Source organism: Eleginops maclovinus, chromosome 13 (genome assembly GCF_036324505.1).
Source record: "Eleginops maclovinus isolate JMC-PN-2008 ecotype Puerto Natales chromosome 13, JC_Emac_rtc_rv5, whole genome shotgun sequence".
NCBI classification, from domain to species: Eukaryota; Metazoa; Chordata; class Actinopteri; order Perciformes; family Eleginopidae; genus Eleginops; species Eleginops maclovinus.
In genome coordinates this window covers 83,135-110,811 of record NC_086361.1, presented here as the reverse complement: position 1 = coordinate 110,811, position 27,677 = coordinate 83,135, and the positions used below count along the sequence as shown (strand labels likewise).

Here is a 27,677-nt window from a genome sequence, read left to right as displayed (position 1 = left end):
TGTAAAGACCTCAGAACTGGAGTGATGTGATCCTCTCTCTTAGTGTAAAGACTTCAGATCTGGAGGGATGTGATCCACTCTCTCAGTGTAAAGACTTCAGAACTGGAGCGATGTGATCCACTCTCTCAGTGTAAAGACTTCAGATCTGGAGTGATATGATTCACTCTCTCAGTGTTAGTGAGGACTCGAGCCGCAGCGTTCTGAATCAGCTGCAGCTTTGTAATGGATGAGGTAGTGAGACCTGTAAAGACACCGTTCAGCAGTCCAGTCTACTGAAGATAAAAGCATGCACAAGTTTTTCTAGATCCTGCTGTGACATTAGTCCTTTAATCCTAGATATGGTCTTCAGGTGATAGTAGGCGGACTTAATAATTGTTTTAATGTGACTGTTGAAGTTCAGGTCAGAGTCCATGACTAAACCTACATTTCTGGCATTAGCTGTTGTTTTGAACATTGCTGACTGAAGCTCAGCACTGCCTTTTTTTATGTCATATTTGTCAGCTCTGATGTGTAGCTGCCTATAGAAACAAATTGTTTCCTGTCCTTTAAGTAGGATTCAAACCAATTTAACACTGTTGCTGAGGGTTTCAACCAGTTTTCTACTCAGTCTAGTAATATGTTGTGGTCAACAGTGTCAAATACAGCGCTTAGATCCAATAATACTAACACTGAGATTCTGCCACTGTCTGTGTTTAAGTGGATGTCATTGAAAACCTTAACAAGAGCAGTGTCAGTGCTGTGATGCGGTCGAAAGCCTGACCGGAACACATCAAAACAGTTATTTAAAGCAAGAAATTACTCAGTTGTTTAAAAACTACTTTTTCAATGATGTAACCTAGAAATGGGAGGTTTGATATGGGCCTGTAATTATTCATTGCTGAAGCGTCCAGATTATTCTTTTTTAAGAGCTGTTTAATTACTGCAGTTTCCAGGGCCTGTGGAAATACATCTGAGTGAAGAGACCTGTTTACTATATGAAGTAGATCTGAGGACATGCTATGAAAAACATTTTTGAAAAATCTTGAAGGTATAATAGCAAGGCAGCAGGAGGAGGACTTCAGATGTTGAATGATGTCTTCTAGGTCTTTATCATTAATCTGATGGAATTGTGTCATGGTGTTTGAATTGATTTTAAGTGGACACAAGGACAACACATTTACTGTACCTTATACAGAAACACCGACTGCCTGTCTGATTTTCAGAATTTTGTCAGTGAAAAAGGAAGCAAATTCATTGCAGGGCACGTGAGTTGTTTGTGTTTTTGGCAATGATGTCAGAGAAGGAAGACTGTCGTGTCTTTTTTAATTCCAAATTATAAAGCCCAAGTCTTTCTTTATAGATTTCCAAGTGAACCTGGAGATTTGTTTTTCTCCACCTGCGTTCAGCTTTTTCTAGACTCTCTTTTTTTCTGTTCTCACGCTCATGGACTTTCTCCATGGAGATATTTTCTTGCCAGACTCCTCATTTACTTTGTTGAGTCAGTCCATAGGAATCAAGAACACAGAACAGTTTCTTTATCCCTCTGTCCTATGTAAGATGTGAAGGAGGACTCATCAGACTTTAAGAACAAGAGAGTCTCCTGGAATCTCCTCCATGCTCTTGAGACTGTGCTGGGAGACACAGCATACCTTCTGGCAATGGCACGTATTGATGTGTTGGACTGGCGGTGCACCCTCTGTAGGGTCCAGGTATCGCCTCATGCTACCAGTAGAGACAATGACCCTAGTCAAATGCAGAACTATTGAAAAAAAGATGAGGAGTGGGGAAATGTCAGCGGACTCCACCTGGAAAACCATTCCTGTTTTGGGGGTCATCTCATTGTTGCCCCTTTACTGCACCTGTTGTTAATTTCATTAAAATTCCCCCACCCTCTGCGACTTAACTGACCAGATCAATATTCCCGGAGGTTAATTTACTTGGTGCTATATTCTGAATGAAAGTGTTCCTTTATTTTTTAGAGCTGTATATACGGTATGTGAAGTATTAGGATGGGTAACAAAATCAATTAGGACTCAAAAAGGGTGAATTATTTATAATAAAGAAATACAATCTAGGATTAATTAATAAGCAAAAATGTCAACAAAATGGTTGACATACTGAGTGCTATTCTTCCCAAGAGCAACTGGATACCTCTCCACACTGCAGGGATTTATACCATTGCTGGCCAGTCCATTACAGAGTGCAGGAAAGAGAAGACTCTAAAGATGGTGGGTTAGAATAAGTGGCCACTGAAAGCTGGTAGATATGGCTGGAAGCTAACAGTGCTATAGACGCTATCCTTTATATCTTTTCCCAGTACACAGTACGGTTCAAATTCACGAGTAAAGACAAAATCCATCGCAGCAATCTGGAGTTATCTCTGCAGCCATTATCTGAAATGTCTTCATTTGAAAGCCTTGCATTTAAATGTAAGTCCCCCTCCCCTGTGCTGTCCCCTGTCCTCATTTACCGACCACCAAAACCAAACTGATCATTTATCACTGAGATGTCAAATCTTCTCACAACTTTCTGCACATCCTCTGCCAATGTTATAATAATAGGTGATATGAACATCCACGTTGAAACCCCCTCCTTTAATTTAAAGCAACTTGTTGATGTCCAGGGGGCACACCATGGACCTCGTCATTACAAACTCTGCCCCTCTCACCAACCTGCAGGTGTATGACCTAGGTGTGTCTGATCACAAGGCCATTTCTATGGAGTTGCCATCCCCATCCAGCCTCTCCAAGCCTAAACAGAATATCTGTTTCAGAAACCTAAAAAGCATAAACCCAGAACTCTTGGCAGCAGACCTTCAGGATCTTTCCACACACTTTTCATCAGCCGACGAAGCAGTGGACTACTACAACAGCCATCAGAGCAGCCTCCTGGACTTCCACGCCCCTGTTAAAACCTGAACAGTCACCTTCACCCGCTCAGCTCCCTGGTTCACAGATGGGCTTCATAAGATGAAAGCAGAAGGGCTGGTCCTTGAGCGGTGCTTCAAAGCCTCTGGCCTCACTGTCCACAAGCAAATTTACCGGGAGCACCAACAATAATATGCACAGTCCCTCAAAGAGGCAAGTTCACAGTTTTACTCCGATGACATCAGAAACAGTCCAGGAAATTCCAAGCAGCTTTTATCCACTCTCAACCACCTTCTCAAACCACAATCCCCTCACTTACTGGCACTACAGAAGAGCAGTGCAATAAATTCATGGATTTTTTTCACATCAAAAATTGCACATATTTGCTCTACCCTTTCTGGTCCTCCCACCCTAACTGTTCCCCCAACATATGCCATCTCCCAACCCCTAAACTGCTTTCCTGAGGTTTCATCAGAAGAGGTGCAGAACATCATCAGGAAGATGAAATCCTCCACCTGTGCCCTGGACCCTCTCCCAACCTCCTTGGTAAAAACCCATAACACTGTCTTAAGTCCCCTGATTACCGCTGTTATGAATCACTCCCTCCAAACTGGTCACGTTCCCCATGTCTGAAAAAATGCATAATCAGACCATTGCTCAAAAAACCCACTCTTGATCCGGAAGTCCTATCCAACTACAGGCCCAACTCCAATCTCCCCTTCATATCCAAAGTACTTGAGAAAGCAGTTGCCACCGACCTTCAGGACCACCTCAAACATAACAAGCTCTACGAAATATTCCAGTCTGGTTTCCGCTCTGCCCACAGCACAGAAAACTGCCTTCGTAGGAGTCACTAACGACCTCCTCATACCATCCGATGCTGGCTCTCCCTCCCTCCTCATCCTCCTGGACTTTTCTGCTGCATTTGATACTGTCGACCATGGCATTCTATTAAACCGGCTCCAACTCACCACTGGATTTTATTACACTGCCCTCAGTTGGTTCAAATCATACCTCACAAACCGGACAGAATACATCTCCCTGGGTCACTCCAAATCAAATCCACACACAGTCACTTGCGGTGTCCCCCAGGGGTCAGTCCTTAGCCCCATCCTCTACCTCATCCTCCTTGGCCAATTTAGCAGCCGTCACGGAATTTCATTCGATGACACACAGTTCTATGTAAATGCCTCAGCTGCAACCCCACCCTCATAATCACATTCATCCCCGTCAAAACTCACCACCTTTCTGGAGGAGATAAAGGTATGTATGGAGCACAACTTCCTCCAACTCAACAACTCCAAAACCGAAGCCTTCATGGTTGGCACTCCTTAACAGACCAAATCATCATCCATACCCAGCATCACCTTTTCTGGCTCCAATATCCCCCTCTCATCAACAGTCACAAATCTTGGTGTAAAAAATGTACCCCCAACTCACCTTTGAAGCATTTATCAATCACCTCTGCAAGACCTCCTTCTACAACCTCTGTAACATTTCCAAACTCCCCATTCTCTCCCTCTCAAATGCTGAAACCCTGGTTCATTCCTTTATCTCCTCCAGACTGGATTACTGTAACACACTTCTCATTGGGATTCCTAGCAAGAGCATGCAGAGGCTTCAATACATCCAAAACTCTGCAGCTATGATCCTGATGAGAGTGCGGAAACATAAGCACATTACCCCCATTCTCCACTCACTCCACTGGCTTCCTGTCTCCTCCAGGATTGAGTGCAAGGTTTCCCTCCTCACACACCAATGTATCCATGGACATGCCCCCCCCCCTACCTCAAAGAACTTCTCAACCCATAAAACACAACACACTCCCTCTGCTCCACTCACTCAAACCTCCTCCACATACCCAGAACCAGACTCAGGACCATGGGAGATAGGGCCTTCTGTGCTGCTGCCCGACGTCTGTGGAATGCCCTCCCTGACACCTTGAGGGCACCACAATCCACTGACGGTTTTAAAAGGGTCTTAAGACATTTCTTTTTAGCAAAGATTTTGGTCCCCCTTAGATGTTTTTTAAAACCTTTTTTATTCTTTTTTTGTTGTTTTAATCTGTAGCACTTTGGGATATTTGATGAAAAGGGCATTATAAATAAAATGTATCATTATTATTATTATTATTAAGGTCTGAGACCAGAGGTCGGCAAAGACCCTATTGTAATCGCAAGCGAAGTGAGCGACAACCCTGCAAAACACACAGAAAACAGGGAAAACGACTGGCAAAAGCACAATAAAAGGGGCCGAAATCATGACAGTTGGGTAGCCCGCTCTCGTAGAATGACGTGGGAATTCTCAAACTTAATATCTTTGAAAACGATGCAAGCCTCAAGACACCTAGGCCTATTATGGCGTGTCATCGTATGCTGTTGCCATGGCAACACAATGCTCGCTATGAAACACGGTTTTCTCATAACTTCATTTAACATTCTCCAAACGGCCCCAAACTTCCTATGTCTGATAACGATGCAGATCTCAAGACTCCTAAGCCTATTATTGGGTGTTATCATAAGCTGTTACCATGGTGATAGATCACTCGTCATGTTTATGTTTCAGCTGTAACACCCACGTCGGTCTCCGATTGACTGAAACTTCTCACGTTTGCTAACGGTCGAGTCCGGAAAACACATCTGCGTGACATCTACATGCGGACAATAGCGGACCTGCACGGAGCGTCGCAGACCCACTCATCCCTGCTCGCAACTTTTATTATTATTATTATTATTATTATTATTATTATTATTATTATTAAGATTTTTCTTTTAATACATTGCACTCACTTTTGACAACTCACCAAATTTTGGACGCGCGTCAGAACTGGTGAAAATTGCAATGTTTAATTGGTTCGGGAACTTTGCGTGAAAAAAATGTGCCAGCCACGCCCACTTCCGTTTTCAACGTAAACTCCTAACCCTAACTCACATTCTCCGATCGGCCTGAAACTTCCCACGTTTGCTAACGGCCGAGTCCTCGAGACACTTTTGTGACGCGGCGACGAGCAGACAACAGCGGACCTGCACGGAGTTTCGAAGACCCTCTCATTGCTGCTCGCAGCTTTAACTATTATCATCATCATCATCTTCATCATCATCATTATTATTATCATTATTATTAATATTATTATTATAGTTTTCCCAGGTTGGATTCAGACTGAAACACAGTTAAGGATTTTGGAAATACATGGTTTTCAAGGCAGAGGGCTCTCCAGTTGATACTGCTTCATTCTGAGAGTTTGGGAACCACAGACATTTATGAAAACCCAGAACATGTCTGTCTTTTTTCTTTTCATGTCTGATGGAATGGATGGTTTGATGCGTGTTCTGGTCGAATGACAGAGTGGATGGACGAGTGGAGGGTTGGGTGTGTTGAGCCCAGGTGTCTCGGTATGCTATTGAAACAGGAAACATGTATAGAAACATCAGCAAATGGAGCAGAGAGCAGGAGGAAATTAAAACAGACAGGGTGAACCCGTGGAGGTGAAAAGAGACAGGAACAAAAAAAGAAGGGGGGCTGATGCAAGATGTGGAAAGGAAAGACGGAGCACAGTGAAAATAAGAATGTTCAGATATCTGTGTCAGAGAGTTAAACGAAGAGGAAGATAAACAAGTATGACAATAGATTGAGAGAAAGATCTTCATCCTTAGTGTCTGTCTCCTTCCATTTAGTCTATGCATTCACACTTTTTTGCTTTAAAGTCTTTATTTACTTTTTATTCTTCTCTGTCTTTTAATTATCAAAATGATTTCCATAAAGTACATTTAATTACCACTTGTTTGCTTCAACAAATATGTTGGAGGAAATATAAATGACAGGAAAGAGGTTTCATATGTTATTGTAATGTTTCAGCCTTATTCAATGTTCCCCACAAGCCAATAATGACACAGTGAAACACTGTTTCGTAAGCAGCTGGGAAGGAAAAGGAGAACATGACAGTAGATTTGGAGGGGGACCAAAGGCAGATTGCCTCTGCCAGCATTGTAAAGGAGTGCCAGTTACCATCTCTTAATGGGAGAGCGCAGCAAGGGGTGTCAGAATGGTTTGAGACTGTTAATGACCCAGCTTGCTGGGGGGGACAATCAAAGTCACAGGGCTAAAGCAGCTCTCATTGACAGAGGGGTCAAAGTGTTCCAAAACTGGAGTGCAAGTTATCCTGCCTCTGCAAGAGACAGTGGAATAGGTGGCAAGATTCGTGTTCTAACAAAAGACCAGCTCAAATGCATGTTGGCAAATGGCCAAGTCGTCGATAGAGAGTGGATCACATATTCTCGGTCCACACACGGTTTTGCATGCAAATTGTTTTCGTCCAAATCACGTTCATTCGTCGCTTGTTATTCCAACTGGAAACATCCAGAGCGGATTGGCGAACATGAGAGAAGTGCGGAACATCTGGCCTGTATGATCGCCCTGCATCGTCGTACAACAGCAGCTACCGTTGACAGAGGACTTATGAAGCAGATAGAGGGGGAGAGGCAGTATTGGAGAGAGGTGCTCAGAAGAGTTGTCCCCGTTATCAAGTTCTTGGGGGAGAGAGGACTTGCATTTAGGGGGACAAGATGAATTACTAGGCTCACCCCACAATGGGAATTACTTGGGCAATTTAGAACTGTTATCGCAGTTTGACTCGTGCTTGGCAGAGCACATCAAAAAGTTTGGGCAGAAGGGCCGTGGCAGCGTCTCCTATTTATTCTCTACAGTCTGTGACGAGTTCATAGAACTCATGGGACAGAAAACAAGGCAAACTATTATGAAGGAATTAATTGATGCCAAGTATTTCTCTGTAATAGTTGACTCGACACCTGATTTATCCCACGTAGACCAGCTTACGTTCATTTTTAGATTCGTGAGTGAAACATGCTGCATAATGGAGCGCTTTGTTGGATTTGAGCCCATCAATAGTCACAGAGGAGAAAGTTTAGCTGATTGTGTTATCTCAAGGGTGCATCAACTTGGTCTAGATCAGCTGTCTCCAACACGTCGCTCGCGAGCTACCAGTCGCTCGCCACCCCCTTCAAAGTAGCTCGCCAAATAGTTTACATTTAAACCATAGACTGTATATATAAGATTTAAACACAAATTTTCATAATATGCCAATTTCATTTATCACCTGTACATAAAGTACCGCTCATCTTCTATCTGAAGATATGTTGCTATGATATTTGTTTTCACAAAATATGACACAGAGCGCTGTTATCAACCGGTATTGCTAACAATGGCTAACCCGAGGTAATTGCTAAATCTGTAAATAAGGCGCGTCCATCTTTTCCGACTTTCCGACCTCGAATGTGACGTCACTCCCAGTTCCGACCTCCGATGTAAACGCGGCAAACACCGAATGCGGCATTAGCTTGACCATGGCCGCTGAATGCAACAAGAGGCGGAAAACATGCTTTTTTCACGAGAATTGGGAAATAGACTTTTGTTTCACAAGTGTAAAGGACAAGTGTGTTTGTTTGATCTGTGGAGTAAGCGTGGTGGTCGGTAAAAAATGCAATGTGGAGCGCCATTTCACCACATTCCACAACACCTTCTCACGGAACTTTCCCGCTGGTAGCAATCTACGAAAAGAAAAGATGAAGGACCTGAAAATACAGCTACAACGACAGCAGTCTGTTTTTACCAGACCAGCACAGAAGGCTACTGCTTGTACGGAGGCTTTGTTTAAAGTGGCGCACATCCTGACAAAACGCAAAAAGGCCTTCACTGATGGCAGTGTTGTAAAGGAGGCCATGACCGCGGTGGCTGAAACGTTATTCACGGACCATAAATGTAAGACAGAAATATTGTCTGCTTTTGCTGATGTACAACTTGGTGCAAATACAATGGCAAGGAGAGTGTCTACACTGGCTGTGGATGCGGGAAGACAGTTGGAAACTGACATTAACAGGTGTAAATGGTTTTCTATTCAGCTGGATGAATCTGTTGATGCGAGCGATACAGCCCAGCTGGCTGTTTTCATCCGCATGGTTTTTGATGATTTCACTGCGCATGAAGAGTTTTTGACTTTACTTTCATTGAAAACTACAACAAGGGGAGTCGATATTTACAATGCTGTGAAGAACTACTTCACGGAACAGAAGATCCCTATTGAAAAGCTGGTGTCAATAACCACTGACGGAGCACCAGCGATGACAGGTCGTCACTCTGGATTTATTGCCCTGATGCAAAGCAGACCCGGAGTTTCCGCCATTTCTGGCCTACCATTGCATAATTCACCAACAGGCTTTGTGCGCGAAGGTCATGGGATTTGAACATGTCATGGAGACGGTTGTCAAGATTATCAACTCCATCAGAGCAAAGGCTAAGCAACACAGGACCTTCAAGCAATTCCTGGAGGAATGCACTGTGGCCTATGGAGATCTCCTGCTCCACACTGACATCAGATGGCTCAGTAAGGGTAAAGTACTGCAACGTTTCTTTTCCTTGCTGGGTGAAATCAAGATTTTCTTGGAAGAGAGGGGGGAGGACACCACCTTGTTATCTGATGCAGTGTGGGTCCTTGATGTTGCGTTTTTGACAGATGTAACTGAGAAAATGAATAACTTGAACGTACAGTTGCAAGGTAAAGAGAAAGACGTCTGCAACATGATCAGTGCTGTTAACGCGTTCAGCGCAAAACTGGCCTTTTTCATCCAGCAGTTGAAGGCCAAAAGATTCCAGCATTTCCCCTCTGTCACAAAGGTTTTGGAAACCCATGCAGGGGTAGCTGATGCTTTGAACACAGAGAAGTACTGTGATCTCTTGATCAAGCTTGGCCAGGAGTTTGCAGACAGGTTCAGAGACTTTGAGAGACTTGAGCCCTGTGTGAGATTAATTGCCAACCCATTCATGAATATGGACATTAGCCAGATTTCTGGGCAGATGGCAGACCTTTTCTGTATCGATCCTTTGGAAATGGAAATGGAACTTTTAAACCTCCAAAACGACATACAGCTGAAATCTCAACAGCATGCTGAACAATTCTGGAGCTTGGTTGAGCCAGAAAACTATAAGAATCTGTGTCAAGCAGCTCTGAAGACAGCTGCTTTGTTTGGGTCTACATACCTCTGTGAATCTTCTTTTTCCGACATTAATGTCATCAAATCTAAGTTCAGAACAAGACTGACAGATGAACATTTGAAAGACTCCATAAGAGTGAACCTAAGTGGGTATATTCCAGCATACAGCTGTCTTGTTGGCACCATGCAGTGCCAGGTATCTCACTAACTAAAGGTGCTTGACTGAATATGTAGGCTAGTGAATAAATTACTGAAAGTGTGATGTGGACAAAGTTAAGAAGTTAGAATTGTTCAACATCAATAGTAGCCTATGTGATTTCAAAGGTGTGAGTTATGTTTTGACAAAGTGTCAGTATTTTGTAAATGTTATGCAAAAAATGTAAGTTTAATGTGTTTTATAGTTTGAACAGATAAAGAAATGCATATGCTGATGAGTTCAATTTGGGCTATGTTTCACACAAAGTGTGAGTATTAGAGGTCAGTGTTTTGTAAATGTTATGCAAAAAATGTGAGTTTATCAGTGATCGCTGAAAAGAAAGAAATGCATAGACATGCATACTGATACATATTTAGTTACATTTCTGTATTTTGAGTGTGAGTATTGGCTGCCAATATTTTGAAAATGTTCATGCAAAAAAAATATGTTGTTGAAAAGAGAAAGAAATGTTTTGACATGCATACTTTGAGTTTAATTTGAGTATTAATGTTCTTACACAAATAGTGAGTGTTGGATGTATGTTCCGTATGCTTGTGCCAAACGAAACCTTATTCAGGGATTTAGATACGTGTGAATAAATGTTACACATGATATAAAACACAAGTAGCTCTCCATAATTTGTTTTCTTTATAGGTAGCTCTCAGAGGGGAAAAGGTTGGAGACCCCTGGTCTAGGTCTTGCAAACTGTCGTGGACAGTCGTATGATAATGCGAGTAATATGAGTGGAAAATATAACGGATTGCAAGCCTACCTAAAAAAAAGAATCCAATGATTCACTATGTCCCATGTGCAGCCCATTCTTTAAACCTGGTCGAAGTGAACAGTATTGAGGGCTGTAGCAATGCGGTTGGCAATTATTTCGATTTTTTGCAGTCTCTGTACAAATTCGCCGCTGCCTCACCGCATCGCTGGGGCAAAGTATTCGGAGATTCTAGAGCTTACTTTGAAAGCCCTCTCTAGCACATGCTGGAGCTGCCAAGCGGAGTCAACAATGGCATTGTGGCAAAATTACCAGCAGTTGCACGAAAGGGTAAAGCTTTTTTCCACAGATATGGATGAAAAAAGGGAGACACGTTCAGAAGCACGTTCACTCTGTAAGCAGTTTAAGACATTGGAGATTGCGTTCATGGTCACGTTTTGGGATACAATATTGTCACGATTCCATGCAACTAGCGCTATTTTGCAGCGCAGCGATGTCTCACTTGAGTGTGCTGTCAGAGCGCTGGAATCACTACGTGATTGCGTTGCTGCACAAAGGGATGTTTTTCACAAATTTGAGAGGGCTGCATTGAGTGTGCCTGGTGTCAGCCAGGTGTGCAAGCATGACATTTGTCGTCGAAAGAGACGCAAGGCCTTTGCTGACGAAACAGCAGAAGAGGGCATTGAGCTCGGGGGAAAACGCACATTTCAAATACAGACATTCAATGTTGCCTTTGACACACTCACACAGAGCCTCAGACACCGTCTGGAGGCATACAGGGACTTGTATGACTTGTTCAGTGCAATTTTCTTCGAAAAGACTGAATCGGATGTCTCAGTGATGCAGAAGGCCAGTGTTCTGGCATCTGCCTACCCATCTGATATAGACAGGGCTGGACTGGCTATCTGGCGTACTGGGCAAATCCCGCCAGGCCCTCCAACGTTTTGGGCCTTCCCAGGGCCGGAAACAAAACATACATTATATATATTATATTTTTTATTGATTGCGACGGTAAAAACATGACACATCGTGGCCCATTGGATGCTTCTCTTGAGGCACATTTGGCTAGTCCAATGAAATTCCTTGGTTCTCGAAGGCCCGCCCCTCCCTAGAGGCCCTCACTTGACCCAAGTCATCACCTCAAATTTTGTAAGCGAATGGTGGAGGATAGAGAGGTCGCGAGATGGAGAAACAAAAGAGTGGCCATGAGAAGCGAATGGAAAAGAGAAAGCAAAAACTTAAAGACGACGCAGCAAAATGTACAAAAATCACCGACTTATTCAAAAGCACAAGCTCGACTTCAGGTTCGGGTAGTGGGGCTGCTGCTGGGGCCGTGGGAGATGATGAGGAACCAGGCAGCTCAACCTCGGGTTCGGGCGGTGGGGCCGCCGGTACAACGACAACGAGCGCACAGGTGGTGGAGAATGTAGAGGAGGAGGAGGCGGAGGAGATGGTGGTTCGAGCCGGGGAACCAGAGGAGGAGGAGACGGAGAGACGAGAGTCACGAGACGTGACCCAGCAGGGAGAGATTGAGGTTAGAATTCAGCTCAACACACCCGCTAGCTAGCCAATGCAGTGTAGCTATTCACCGCTTCGGCGTTTCGTTTCCCATTTATTGCCTGAAACCGAGACCAAGTTGTCATCCTGACTTTATCAAATCAGTCACAAACATGTACCCATTTGATATATTTTCATGCACTTCTCTTGTAATGTTGCACCAGCATATATACATCTTCCATTTGTCGAGCTGTTACAAGGTCATGTGATGTGTTTTAAGTTATGCTAGTGCCGTCCCGTCTAGAAATACCCTAGCTAGCTAGGCAGATTAGCTATTCACTGCTTCAGCGTTTTTCCCATTTATTGCCTGAAACTAAGACTAAATGTGTCGCCCCCACTCTCTCAAATCAGTCACAAATATGTACGGATTTATTTTCGTACACCTTTCTTGTATTGTTTTGACAGTTTATAGAAATCTTCCATTTGTCTTGAGCTGTCAGCTGTCACAAGGACGACATGTGCTGTGTCTTGTGACTTGTGCTGTGTCTTTTTATATATATATATATATATATATATATATATATAAAAATGGCGCTTGGCCCTTGGGTGATCAAAAGTGCCCGGGCCCTTTTCAGATGCCAGTCCAGCCCTGGATATAGATGAATGTTTAGGCGATTAACTAATCCAACTGAGGTCATTCATCAAGGCTGGGGATGACACAAGCCCAAAAGGACTGCTCAGACTAATTTTGGATTATGCCCTTGAGTCTATGTTTCCGAACGTGTATGTTTCTGAACGTGTATGTTGCGCTTCGGTTATTCCTCACACTGCCTGTAACCAACTGCGAAGGTGAGTGATCATTCTCTCTCCTGGGTCGGATAAAAAATTAATTAAGGACGAAGATGAAAAAAGAACGTCTCTCCTGGCTTTCTATGATGGCCATCGAGAGTGAGCTGATCAAGTCATTGGACTTTAATGACATTGTCAATGAATTTGCGCAGCGCAAAGTCCGGAAGAGATGCGTTTAATGATAGCCTATTTAATATTTTTTAGCCTGCTTCACACAAACATATAGCCTACGTTTCAGATCATAACTTCTGTGTGAGTGATTTGTTCAAAAGTGATGTTTCATGAATTAAAATGTATTTTTAGCGCAACCTTTGTACTGCTGCTGATTTGTGCTTGAGTGCGGAGTTGGGTTGTGTGCCGATGCGGCATTTGTGTGTTGGGGGGGCCGACGGACTCATAATCCGTCCCTGTTTATTAAAACCTGCTACACATATGCTTTTGTTGTTGCTGTTCCGCTCACCTGTCCAGACACATCACGGTCGCTCACTCTCGCTCGCTCTGCCATGCACACACACATGCAGCGCCACGACCCTCTCTCTCTCTTAAAGGGATAGGGCTCTGCCTCTAAATGTCCCTTATAGCAGCAGATATTACACAAAGTGTTAAGAGAGTGAAATGTTGCTTTACGAATTTCAACACTTAATACTGTCAACTGGATTCAAATTTCAGATACCTGTATTTGCGAAACTGAATTACTTTATAGAGAGACAAACATTTTGACTAAACGTTGACTAAAATGTAATTTTCGTTGACTAAAACTAGACTCAAACTATCAAGGATAAAAAGGACTAAAATGTGACTAAAACTAATAACCATTTTCTAAAGACTAAATCTAAAATAGTTGCCAAAATTAACACTGTGGTGGTGCAGTATATTGTTGGAGACCTGCAGCCTTTGAGTAAAGTGGAAAGCCCAGCTTTCATAAACTTAATTAAGGGGTTGCAGCCATCCAAAATGGTGCCATCGAGAAAAAAAGTACAGACACTGTTAAACAAGAAATTTAAAGAAAATACATGTGAACTTAAGACTGAACTGTCTGAGATCGATGCTGTGTGCACAACAGCAGATTGCTGGTCAGCTGTGAACAAGGCATTTATCGGCATCACTATCCACTGGCTAAACAAAACAGATGTTTGTAAGAGATGCTCTGCAGTACTGGCATGCCAGATGAAGACGATCAGATGGATCCTGAACCTCTCTCAGTAAGGATTTTCCTTCTCTCCCCCCTCACAGAAGGTGCATGGCTCATACCTTGAATCTAGTGGCCAAAGATACAGAAAAGGTAAATGAAAAACACTACAAAACAATGTCGAGGGCTGTTTTTGCAAAATCATCTGCTCTGCTAATGTTAACCTTGGTTGGATAAGGATTCAAAATTGGATATAAAGATGAAATCTGACGCATAGTTTCAATGTTAAAACTGATAAAATAATTGCTGTCTGTGGTTCTATATGGGCTCTGGCAATAATTTAGAAAAATAGCTTGCAGAAACATATTGAAAAAAATAACTATAAACTAGTTCATTTTAGGAACTGTGAACTTAGTTCAAAGTTTTGAATTATGAGCTATGAACTGAACTACTTCATTTAAAAATTTGTGAACCGAACTTTAAATTAGTTCATGTAGAAAAATAACTTTCACAACACTGCCCAGGGCACATCACTATTAAAGAACAGGTCTGCAACAGGGACATTGAGTTGTTAGCCGTTAGCATGCGGCCACACTATTTGCCCTGAGAATGTTTGCATGTTATCGCGATAGCAGCGTATATTCCCCCTCTGCTAATTCTGAAGAGGCATGTGACGTCATCAGTTCTACTGTAAGCAGACTGCAAAGACAGCACACAACTGCCCTCATCCTGAACTCTGGGGACTTCAATCATGCCTCTCTCTCAAAAACTCTGCCCACATTCAAACTATATGTCACCTGCACCACCAGAGAACACTGGACTTACTGTACGCCAACACCAAGGAGGCATAAAGCTCATCAGCCCTTCCTCCCCAGGGCAGATCTGACCACAACCTGGTCTGCCTCCTGCCCGTGTATCAACCTCTGATCTACATCTATATCCAGCACAGACGCAGCAGCGTGAAGAGGTGGTCTGAGGCGTCTGAAGAGGTCCTTAGAGACTGTTTTGACACTACTGCGTGGGATGCGTTCACTGACTCTCATGGGGAGGATATTAACAGGCTTACTGACTGCTTAACGGATTATATCAACTTCTGTGAGGAAAATGTCGTACCCACCAGGACTGTACAGTGTTTTCCAAACAACAAATCCTGGATTACCCCTGAGATAAAGGCTGTCTTGAAGGACAACAAGAGGGCCTTTCGATCAGGCAACAGGGAGGAGCTGAAGGTTGTACATAGAGAACTGAAGTGTAAGATCAGAGAGGTGAAAAACAACTACAGGAAGAAGATTGAGGAACAGCTACAGCAGAGGAATGACAGCGGAGTCTGGAGAGGCCTAAAAACCATCTCTGGCTACAAAGGACCAGACTCCCAGGTCCGGGGAGACCGATCAGTGAGCAAACAACCTGAACATTTTCTTAAATAGATTTGATCAGTCATGCGCCCCTACCCCGACACATTCCCCCCTGCTGCACTCCCCATTGTCCCCTTTTCCTGGAAATGGCCCTGTCACCTCTCCACCCAGCCCCCGACCATCGGGCCACAGACATTTTTCACACCAGCCCCTGATTTTTCTCCCCCAACAACCCCCCCACCCGCTGACGGCACCTTGTCCTTCACAACCAACCAGGTGAGGAGGGAGCTGCAGAGGTGTAAGGCACGGAAGGCAGCGGGTCCCGATGGCATCAGCTCGATGCTCCTGAAATCCTGCGTGGACGAGCTGTGTGGGATTGTGGAGTTTCTGTTCAACCTGAGCCTGAAGCAATGGAGGGTACGACTACTGTGGAATACGTCCTGTGTGGTACCCGTGCCAAAAAACCCACATCCCAAGGACTTCTACAGCTACCGGCCGGTGGCGCCAACATCGCAGCTGATGAAGACCCTGGAGAGGCTGGTCCTTGGACACCTTCGGCCCCTTGAGAGACCATCGATGTTCCTGCTACAGTTTGCCTACCAGCCTGACATCGGGGTGGATGACGCTGTCATCTACCACCTTGAGAAGGCTGGGCGCACTGTGAGGATTTTTGATTTCTCTAGTGCCTTCAACACCATCCAGCCCCTGCTCCTGGGAGACAAGTTGCAGCTCTTGGGGGTGGATCACCACCTCACCTCCTGGATCCTGGACTACCACACAAACTGTCCACAGTACGTGAGGACCAGGGAGTATCACACGACTGGATCGTCATTACCATCATATTGTAGCGATCAGGTTGTAGGTTGCTGTGTGGGTCACTCAGCCATCACCTGTCTCTGAGGCAGTCACAGGAAAACACAGTAAGGTTGGTGGTGTGCGGGGATGTGATTGGCTGAGCAGAGGGGGATGGCTGTAGTGTGTGACATTGACCCTGATGTGTGTGAGTTTAGTTTTGGTAATGAAGTTGGTCATGAAAACCTGTGTCCTGGAAGTGTGAAACGGTCTGATGGTGACAGGATAACAGCAGGACAATTAAAAAATAAACTATCACTTCAGTCCTGCCTCTACCTCTTTGTGGAACACGCATCTGCTGTTAGCCCGTGCTAGGTGACAGCCTATTGCAGTGTTTTTTACTACTTTTATTCTTTTATTTCGCTTTTTTTTTTCTTTCACGTATTTATTTAAGTTTGGAACAGCTCTGTTCGCGCTCTGTTTCAGACGTTTTATGGTAATTTCCAGTTACTTTCTGCACTTTTTGTTACGGAGAGCCACGCTCAAAGGGCGGAAGTCATTGTTTTCACTCGCTACCAGCTGATCACACTTTGCAGACCTGTGCTGCTGCCGGGAGCCAGGCATGACATCCCGGAGGAGCTACGGAGGCACCGGCGGGGTTGCAGGGCTGGAGCTGGAGATACAAGCCTTCCGTACCGGCGATAGTAATGGGGAACGTGCGATCCTTGGCAAATAAGATAGACGAGCTCGGCGTGTTGACAAAGACCCAGTGGGAGTATGGTGAGAGCAGCGTATGTGTTTTACTGAGACGTGGATGCAACCGCATATTCCGGATAAAAACACGGCTCGACAGGGACGCTATAGGCTACTGAGCGGTAAAAATAACGGAGGAGGGATTGCACTGTATGTGAACGAACGATGGTGTAATCCTGGACATGTTACCATGAAGGAGCTTCTTCTCCAACAGATACAGGAGAACATTCCTGCCCACTGCAACAACAGTGTATAACAAATAACCTCTGGCTGAAGGATAACTCTCTGCTCCATAGCATCTCCGTGACCACTGGACTTAAACTATTACACACTGTACATTTATTCTATTAATATTCCACACCTCTCACACTTATTGTACATATTGTATCCTTTTTTATATTTTGTTTTTGTTAACATTTTCTGTATTTTTTTTGTCACTAATGTATATATTTTTAAATTGTATTGTTACCATATTGCTTTGTTTTTAGGCTGCTGCAACATAAACATTTCCCAAATAGGGATCAATAAAGTAATTATTTTTTATTCTATTCTATTACATTGGTGTCAGAAGTGACTTTTTCGGACGAAAGACGAGACCTTACCGGAGCTCATAACTGCCTCACGGAGTTAGCTAGTGAGATAGCGGACATGGAGGAGTTCGGCAGGATGGTAGTGAAGCAAGAAAGGAGTGACAGAGAGGAGGATAGCGCAAGCGGGTGGTCGAATGACATGAATAGGAAGTTTAAGATTGCATGGGAGGTGAAAGAGCGCCTGAGAGAGTCTGCGATGAGGATGGCTAGAAACGCGGGGATGACTCCCACCTCAGTGGCGTTTGGCGCCACTGGCCCGCGGGATGTAAACAACAATGGCGGTGCCCAGCATCCAGTAGCAGTTGCAACGGTGAAAACACCCAAGTACTCGGGTAGGTCAGACTTGGAGGCTTTCCATGCCCAATTTGAATTGTTAGCACATGCAGGGGGGTGGCCAATAGAGACTAAAGCACTACCGTTGGCTATGTGCCTCACAGACGAGGCTCTGTCATGCCTTCTACTGCTTAGCCCTGAGGACAAGCACAGTTATGAAGTGCTAGTGGGTGCTCTGAAGAGGCGGTTTGGACAGTGTTTTCCACCAGAGATGCTCCGAAATGTACTGAGTAACCGCTGCAGGTCGGGCGAGGCGCTGCGGGTGTTGGCTAACGACGTGGAAAACCTGACGTGGCGGATGTATGCGAACATGTCGCCCGGAGTTCAGAGTGAGCTGGTGCGGGACCAATTCATCTGGGCCCTCCTCCATGCTGACTTGCGGTTTCAGGTACAGCTGCAGCATCCACAGTCTTTGCAGACAGCCTTGGAGATGGCTGTGGAGAGAGAGAATGTGTTGGGTGTGGCAGCTAGGAATGGTGAAGCAGTGGGTCAACCCGCTGTGAGGAGCTTCCTAGAGGAGGAGAGGCCTGCGAGGGTTGCTGAAATGACGGAACTGATAAGGCAGTTGCTGAAATGACGGAACTGATAAGGGCAGTGTCCCTGCAGCCAACACGCAGACCAAGTACCAGGGCCTGTTGGGTAAGCCAGGACATTTGGCCAGAGACTGCCCCAAGACACACAAGGCCCAGAGAAACGACTCGGGGTCCGCATAAAGGGGAAGATGCGGAACCAGGCCCCAAAACCCCCCAACCAAACCACAGCCTTATTCTCACTGTAACAGACATCTGTGTAAGGAGCCCGACATTTCCCTCTTGAAGCAGATGACAGCACATCCTTGGAGCCTGTTGTCACGGTTGGCTGTGCTGGTGGTGGGGATTCCTGTTATGTCTCTGTCACCGTGGAAGGGGTGACCTGCACTGCACTGGTGGACAAAGGCTCGACAGTAACCCTGGTGAGAGCAGATGTGTTGCCCATTGGAACTCAGTTGGAGCCAACTGCGGTGCGTCTGCGCACAGTCACGGGAGAGCTGGCACCTATGAAAGGCAAAGGCATGCTGACTGTGTCTGTGGGGGGAGTAACAGTGGATTACCCGGTGTTGATAGCAGCAGTGCAGGACCTGTGTATTCTGGGTTTGGACTTTTTGAGGGCAACGGACTGCAACCTGGATCTACAAGCAGGTACGGTGAGTTTTCACGTGGGGCCTCAGCCCCAGCTCTGCCCGTCCCAGTCCCAGCTCTCCCCCACCCAGCCCCAGCTCGTCCCCCACCCAGCCCAAGCTCTTCCCCACCAAGAACCAGCTCTCCCCGATCCAGCTCTTCCCCAGTTACCCTGGGTGGGAGTGGATGAGGCTCAGTCTGCAGTATTGGAGGTGAAAAACTGTGGTGGCCTTAATCCAGAGCAGGAGGAGAAATTGTGGCAGCGTAATATACAGTGGGGCAAAAAAGTATTTAGTCAGCCACCAATTGTGCAAGTTCTCCCATTTAAAAAGATGAGAGAGGCCTGTAATATTTATCATAGGTATACCTCAACTATGAGAGACAGAATGAGAAAAAAAAATCCAGGAAATCACATTGTAGAATTTTTTATGAATTAATTGGTAAATTCCTCAGTAAAATAAGTATTTGGTCACCTACAAACAAGCAAGATTTCTGGCTCTCACAGACCTGTAACTTGTTCTTTAAGAGGCTCCTCTGTCCTCCACTCGTTACCTGTATTAATGGCACCTTTTTGAACTCGTTATCAGTATAAAAGACACCTGTCCACAACCTCAAACAGTCATACTCCAAACTCCACTATGGCCAAGACCAAAGAGCTGTCAAAGGAGACCAGAGACAAAATTGTAGACCTGCACCAGGCTGGGAAAACTGAATCTGCAATAGGTAAGCAGCTTGGTGTGAAGAAATCAACTGTGGGAGCAATTATTAGAAAATGGAAGACATACAAGACCACTGCTAATCTCCCTCGATCTGGGGCTCCACGCAAGATCTCACCCCGTGGGGTCAAAATGATCACAAGAACGGTGAGCACAAATCCCAGAATCACACAGGGGGACCTAGTGAATGACCTGCAGAGAGCTGGGACCAAAGTAACAGAGGCTACCATCAGTAACACACTACGCCGCCAGGGACTTAAATCCTGCAGTTCCAGACGTGTCCCCCTGCTTAAGCCAGTACATGTCCAGGCCCGTCTGAAGTTTGCTAGAGGGCATTTGGATGATCCAGAAGAGGATTGGGAGAATGTCATATGGTCAGATGAAACCAAAATAGAACTTTTGGGTAAAAACTCAACTCCTCGTGTTTGGAGGAGAAAGAATGCAGAGTTGCATCCAAAGAACACCATACCTACTGTGAAGCATGGGGGTGGAAACATCATGCTCTTGGGCTGTTTTTCTGCAAAGGGACCAGGACGACTGATCCGTGGAAAGGAAAGAATGAATGGGGCCATGTATCGTGAGATTTTGAGTGAAAACCTCCTTCCATCATCAAGGGCACTGAAGATGAAGCGTGGCTGGGTCTTTCAGCATGACAATGATCCCAAACACACCGCCAGGGCAATGAAGGAGTGGCTTCGTAAGAAGCATTTCAAGGTCCTGGAGTGGCCTAGCCAGTCTCCAGATCTCAACCCTATAGAAAAGATCTTTGGAGGGAGCTGAAAGTCTGTGTTGCCCAGCGACAGCCCCAAAACATCACTGCTTTAGAGGAGATCTGCATGGTGGAATGGGCCAAAATATCAGCAACAGTGTGTGAAAACCTTGTGAAGACTTGCAGAAAACGTTTCACCTCTCTCGTTGCCAACAAAGGGTATATAACAAAGTATTGAGATGAACTTTTGTTATTGACCAAATACTTATTTTCCACAAGAATTGGAAAATAAATTCATTAAAAATCCTACAATGTGATTTCCTGGATTTTTTTTCTCATTTTGTCTCTCATAGTTGAGGTATACCTATGATGAAAATTACAGGCCTCTCTCATCTTTTTAAATGGGAGAACTTGCACAATTGGTGGCTGACTAAATACTTTTTTGCCCCACTGTAGGAGGGTTGTACGGGGTTTCACTTGCACTGCTGGACCCCTGTTCCAGCTGATAAAGGAGGACAGTGACTTTGTTTGGACTGAACAATGTCAAGGAGTGTTGGACAGCCTTCGGCGCGCTTTGAGCGAGACCCCAGTTCTCGCTCTAGCCGACCCCACCCTGCCATTCACCCTGGACACAGACGCGAGCAGCGTGGGTGTAGGAGGAGTGCTTTACCAGACCACACCAGAGGGGGAGAGGGTGGTGGCGTACTTCATCCGGGCATTTAACAAAGCAGAGCGGCGATACTGCGTCACACGCATGGAACATTTGGCGCTGTCAATCAGACACTTCAAATACTACCTGTGTGGCCAGTCTTTCATCGTGAGCAGTCCCGGCTCCAGCTCAGTACAGAGGGGGGGGCAGCTGAAAACCGAGGGGGGGCGGTGAGTCACAGCATCATGTGACATGTCACCGGCGGTGACATGTCACATGATGCTGCATAGAATGAGAAAACATAACAGAGCAACATCAAAACAGACTCCACAGATCAGAGGCGCTGATCTAACATATCCAACAACGTATGATCAATAACCACATTGCTAACAAACAGTAGCAACAATACAAATGATAAAATAACCAGCTCTTACCTTCAGTAGAGTTGCAGTCTCCTCTTTCCTGACGAGTGGAACCTCCTCAGCAGCATCTCCTTCCATTCATCTTTGAATTTCCTACTGAGGTCATTCTCAAAGGCCAGCTGGATGAGATGGGCTTTGCGTCGATGCAACATGCTGCGTCTGTGCTCACTAAATACATTCTTCAACGTGGAGAACGAGTTTTCACATGTAGCAGTTGATGCCCCGAATGTTAGTGCGTGTTTGAATGCTGTCATTACCGCTGGCATGGTACTTAATACCCTGGACTCCTTTGCAACAAGGTGACTCAAAGTCACTCTCACTTCTCCCTGGCCTGTGCACCGGCTTTTCAAAAACTCTCGCGCAACTGTGAACTGTGCCTCAACCATGTCTGTGGTTGTTAAATCCAGTAGTGGTTTCACTTTCTCAGCCTCCAGGAAATTCACACTGGCGGGGTCCAAAGCGTCCAAAGCTGACATATATTTCCCGTTACGCTCGCTGAAACGTGCAGCCATTTCACTCGGAATAGAGTCGATGATGCCAAAAAACTGGACTGCAGTGATTAGATCTGTTTCTTCGGCTTGCAGCATCCGATTGGCTGGGTCCATCAGCCCCAATAGTTTGTGCATCACACCAGTGAGAAATGTGAAGCTCCGTTCTGTAATGGCCTTGTGAAGTCCAACAGATTCAATTTTCACATCAGCACTTGCTCCCATGGTTCCGATCTCTTTCAGGAAGTCCACCAGTGCAGTGTGTGACTTCAGCACCACAGACACCGTGTCAAGGTGTCCGGTCCATCGCTGCTCTAACAGCCTTTTAAGCTTCTCTCCTTTGTACTGTGCGGCTACAGTGGGCTTTTTCATGAATTTATAAAGGGAATTGCACACTTCAAAAAAATCCCCAACTGCACTCTCTGAGGAAATAGCATGCACGATCACCAAATGTAATTGGTGGTTGAAACAATGGATGTAAGGCACTTCTCTGTTTAACTTATTTTGAATAAGCTTCTGCATGCCTCCCTCTCGTCCCGACATGACGCTGGCTCCGTCATAACACTGACTAAGAATTTCGTTTGCGTCAAGGCCAGCATTTGACAGTTCATCAAGCACAACATTAGTGAGTGACTGGGCATCACATTTGTCCGTTGTCTGCATTGATAACAGCCTCTCTTGCATTTTGTAGTCCTTGTCCATATAACGCACAACTATAGATACATTTTCACTGCCTGTCGGGTCTTTAGTTCCATCCACCTTGAGTGTAAACCATGACTCCCCGACATCTTTAACAATTTGCTCTGTTACGATCGTGCTCATCAGTTCAATGATGTGATTTTGAATATCATGTGATGTGTAAGTTGCGTTTTTTGGAATTGTACTGAAAGCCTTTGCAAGCTCTTGGTTTTGCCTCAGCGTGTAACCAAACAGGGAGAGAAACATTCCGCTTCCCAGTTCATCTCTGCTATTGACTGAATCCACTTCACCCCTCAGTGGCAGTTCGTTTGAGACAAGAAATTCAATTATGTCAACAATTGCAGACACATACAGGCGGTTTCGCGCAAGCTGATGAGAGTTAACCATGGTTGAAATGTCACTGCCTGTGTTGCATCGCATTTCCTTCTCTTTCCAGCTACCATTGCATGCTTGATGCTCTTTGCTGTTACTGTGCCTGCTAAATCCCTTTGCCTTATCATTAGCATGCTTCCAATTAGTATATCCAGTTCTTGTGAAAACGGAGTCACTCCCAACAAATTTCCTGCAGGGAAAACAAAAGGCTGCATCCAATTGCTGCAAATATTCAAGCCAGTCTCTCTCGTTGTACCAATTAGCCGAAAATGACCGTTTACAGTCATTATTATGCTGTTGCTTCTTTGGAAACTGCCTGAGATGAACCTGAGCTGGCTTGTCAACTCCGAGGTCCTCTGGTAGGCCTAAACCATGCTGTGAGTGCGACAGCGGGCTCTCCGGTCCCAGTGAACCCAGCTCACTCTCCTCACTGCGAGGCTGAACCCGCGGCTCCTCCCTCGGCAGGTGTTCCTCGTCCTCTCCGGTGCTCCTGCTGCTGCTGCTGCCAGGCGGCGGTGATGCCGCCGACGGTGTGGTTGTTTCTGGCTTTTTCAGCCATTTGCGAATATCCATTCTGTCCATAGACAGAGATGTATAAAATATTCTGAATGTCCGCTTGAATTAAAATAACTGCTACGTTGCTTCGTTTGTTTTTGTTTTATGGCGGGAATCGGGATGACGCACTGACCGTCAGTAGGCTAACCGTCAATTTGACGTAGCCTAAACTGCGTAAATTGCAAAGCTGTTTTTTTATTTACCCATGCTGTTCATTTTGGTTTGTCAGTGGAGTTTTCTGTTGTTTTTAACACATCATAAACTGTTGTAATAAAACTAAAAACAATAAAAAATACATTAAAAAAATACTATTTTGATTGAGGGGGCGGACAGTCCGCGTGAGGGGGCGACGCCCCCTCACGCCCCCCCGTGACGCCGGGACTGATCGTGAGGACTGACCACTCGGCACTGCAGTGGCTCATGACTTTTAAGGAGCCAGAAGGGCAGGTTGCATGGTGGTTAGAAGAGCTCTAAAAGTTCAACTTCAAGGTGGAGCACAGGGCTGGGGTGCGTCACACCAATGCAGACGCTCTCTTCCGTCGCCCTTGTGCCGTTGAAGGATGCCGCTACTGTGAGTGGAGAGAGGCCCATGAAAAAGAGTGGCGGTGGTCTCAGTTTGAGGCTCTGCGTCTGTGTCAGGGCGTACTGTAGCGTGCGTGGAAGGAGCCAGCAACGGGGGAGAAGAGGTGGCAGGTGGTGGTCCCAAAGGGTCTGCAAGAGGCTGTGCTCAAGGCCATGCATGGAACGGCAGGTTCTGGACACTTTGGTATCACAAAGACTCTCCGCCCGCTTTCGCCAGAGTTGCTTTACGGGGCAGGGCAGGGCAGGAGGGATGTTGAAGACTATTGACACCGCTGTGACCCCTGTATTGGTCGTAAGGGCCCCCCTGGTCGTTCCCATGCGCCACTTCAACAGTTCCCCCTGGGGGTCTCGATGGAGAGAGTAGCAGTTGATGTGGTGGGGCCGCAATAATAAAGCCCACCCCTTTAGAGGGAAGATATGATTGGTCATTTGTACTGTCATTTCATATTACTCTCTTGTTGATTTACTATTGCTGGGCCCAAAAATCTGTGGACCTGCAAACCTTCCTTTCTCTCTGGAAAACTATCTTTAATAATACTGTCCCTAAAAAAACCTCCTCCAAAGGTAAACAAGGATTTTAGGCCTGTTGCACTGACATCCATTGTAATGAAATGCTTTAAAATGATAAATGTTTTACTGTTTCAGAGGAGGTATCTTTATTTAGCGTCATTGTTAACGTTTGTATACAGCTAACATATTGGAAACAGTTAGGCAGGGTACTTTTTATGGCGACGTGATTGAAGTCCCCTGAGATTACAATGAGAGCCGACATTGGTTAGGCAGAGGGGGAATGTAAACAGTCAAAACAATGGGATGTGATATTCCCTGGGTCGGACTTCCAAAGCAAAAAGTTCTGACGTTGTCGCCAGGTAGGGGAGAGTGGGGTAAGATGAGCCATGTTTTACTTATGTTGTCCTCTAGGCAAGGACAAATGAGATAGAAGTCAAATGATAACAACAACCTTTACCTCAGGATGTCTTCTGTCTATCAAAATGAAAATAACAAATCATTCACTAAAGGCCATTAAAATATGACTTCTCAAAAAAAGTGGTCTTGTGGCTTAACTTGCCCCATCCTGAGTTTTAGCCACTGCTCTGAAGGATTTTCCAGCCTCGCAACCGGTGTCTGCTCTCTCCATCTCCTCCATTTCTCTTGGACTTTCTTGGAATGATAGCTTGTTAATGTTAAGAACCCAAAAAACAAATCTGTTGTGTAAAACTACATTGAAATAGCATTTTATTTTAAGACATCAAATCACTAACTCAGTGCTTCATGGCGGGGGTAAGTTGAACCACTGGCTCACTTTGCCCCACATCCACTTTTTGGGAAAAAATCTTTAGCTCAATGATTCACATGGTTTTTCACCTTGGTAAATAACCAACATGTATGATACGTATTTTCACGTCTTCTGCAATTTACAAATTTTACATTTATATATTAATAGGAAGATGTGTCTATGATACCAAACAAAATCTAAATGATGTCCTTAAATTTGAAAAGAAAGAAATTCAGAATTTTGAAATGTTCTGAAACAAGGCCTCATTAGTGAGGGGATGTGATGTCTATAATTCCTCTCTTTCTTTCTCCTCTCTTTTCTCCTCTGTGCAGGGCCGGGTTTGAACAGGATATTGAAGGGGACCACCTATTTCCTCAGGGCAGCTGTCACGGTGAGATGAACTGAATCTACAGCTACAGGACTGACCTGAGCAGCTGTAACATGAGGGTTTCACAGTGAATTCAGTCAATTACTAAAGTGCAGTGATGCTTTGGGTAATAAACCTGACAGTAAATAAGATTTGGAGAATTTGAAAGAGATAAATGTACTTTTTGCTGCATAATTTGACAGCTATGTTGTTTGTGTGTGTGCAGTTAATGTGTTGGGAACTACACAGAACCAGGAGTCTGCGGCCGACTCCGCCTATGGTAAAAACTTTTTCTTTAACTTCATGAGCAGAGTCGTAGGAAAGATACAGAGAGATCTGTGTGGAGGACTACTGGGAAAGCTGTGTGTTTTTCAGCAGTAACTTAAGATGACTTCTATACAGTCGAACGCCAACATGAAACTGTAGATAAAGAAGACACCTGAAAGTAAAAACAGCAACAACCAGAAAAATGAATCCACAGATTTAGTAGAATCTACAGTACATAAGAAGTAAAAGCACTCAGATCCTTTACTCCAGCAAAATACAAATACTATTGTCTTATAATACTCAACTATAGAGAAAACCTGATTTAAACAATGCTACTTAAGTAAAAGTAAAAAAGTATTACAATCAAAATGTACTTTAAGTACAAATAATTAAATTAATCATTCTGCACAATGGCCCGTTTCATACAGTACAGAAGCAGTCCTTCAAGTGTCAAAAGTTATACTCTTTATACAGAATGGATATTTTCACTGTATTTATTACTGTATTTCACTGTGTGTGTGTGTGTGTGTGTGTGTGTGTGTGTGTGTGTGTGTGTGTGTGAGTGTTCTGGCGTTTTACAGTTTTTCTCTGAACAGTTATCTGAGAGCAGTAAGACAATGCCAGGCCGAGGGGCAGAATGAGCTGATCTTTCACTACAGGCTCAGGGAGTTACTCATCCCTGCTCCACACTGAAAATGATCTCAAAATAAACAGTCAGCAGTCAGAGAAAATTACGCATGGGTTATTGATCCGGGTCCAGGCGAGAGTGGCATCTGTGCATTTATTTTTTTGATCTCATATCATAAAAGTACAACGGATTTCTTATCTCGTGCTTAGCCTATGGTAAAAACATTAGCTACTGGGAGCGCTGAGGCCACCACCACCTATTTCCAAAATATAGAATCACCAGGTCCCCAATACTGCCTTCAAAGTACAATAAACAAAAACAGCAAGAAAAACTATTAAATAATATGTATGGCTCCATCAACAGTAAATATTAATACACATTAATAGAAAGTTTGAAATGTATCTATGAAGTAAAATAAACAGGACATGTAAGAATAAAACAAAAGCTACGAACAAAATAACAAACACAAATAGGATACTACATATATACATTATAAAGTGCGCAAAGTAATTGCAGTTTTATGCAATTTAAATGTAAATGCAGCGAGGTAGTGTTCAGGGATATCTGAAGGAAACAGGAAACTATAAGCTGTTAGTTTTCTGCCAGCCGGAGGAGTTGTAGAGGGTTAGAACTACTATAGGAAACATTTTTTTCTCCCTAACACAGCCCAGCTGGATCAGTCTGTAGAGGGAGGGGGGTAGGGTTAGAACATTGACCTCTTGTGC

The 27,677-nt window shown here is 44.7% G+C and overlaps 1 protein-coding gene across 1 annotated transcript in view; it reads left to right on the top strand.

Annotated features, from left to right (window-relative positions):
- The window catches only part of LOC134874819 (semaphorin-6D-like), a 101,320-nt gene that overhangs the window by 48,711 nt on the left and 24,932 nt on the right, over positions 1-27,677 (top strand). The window contains exons 16-17 of the mRNA XM_063899035.1: positions 26,023-26,081; positions 26,284-26,337. Of these exons, the coding sequence (XP_063755105.1) occupies positions 26,023-26,081; positions 26,284-26,337 (113 nt within the window). The remainder of the gene's footprint in view (positions 1-26,022; positions 26,082-26,283; positions 26,338-27,677) is intronic.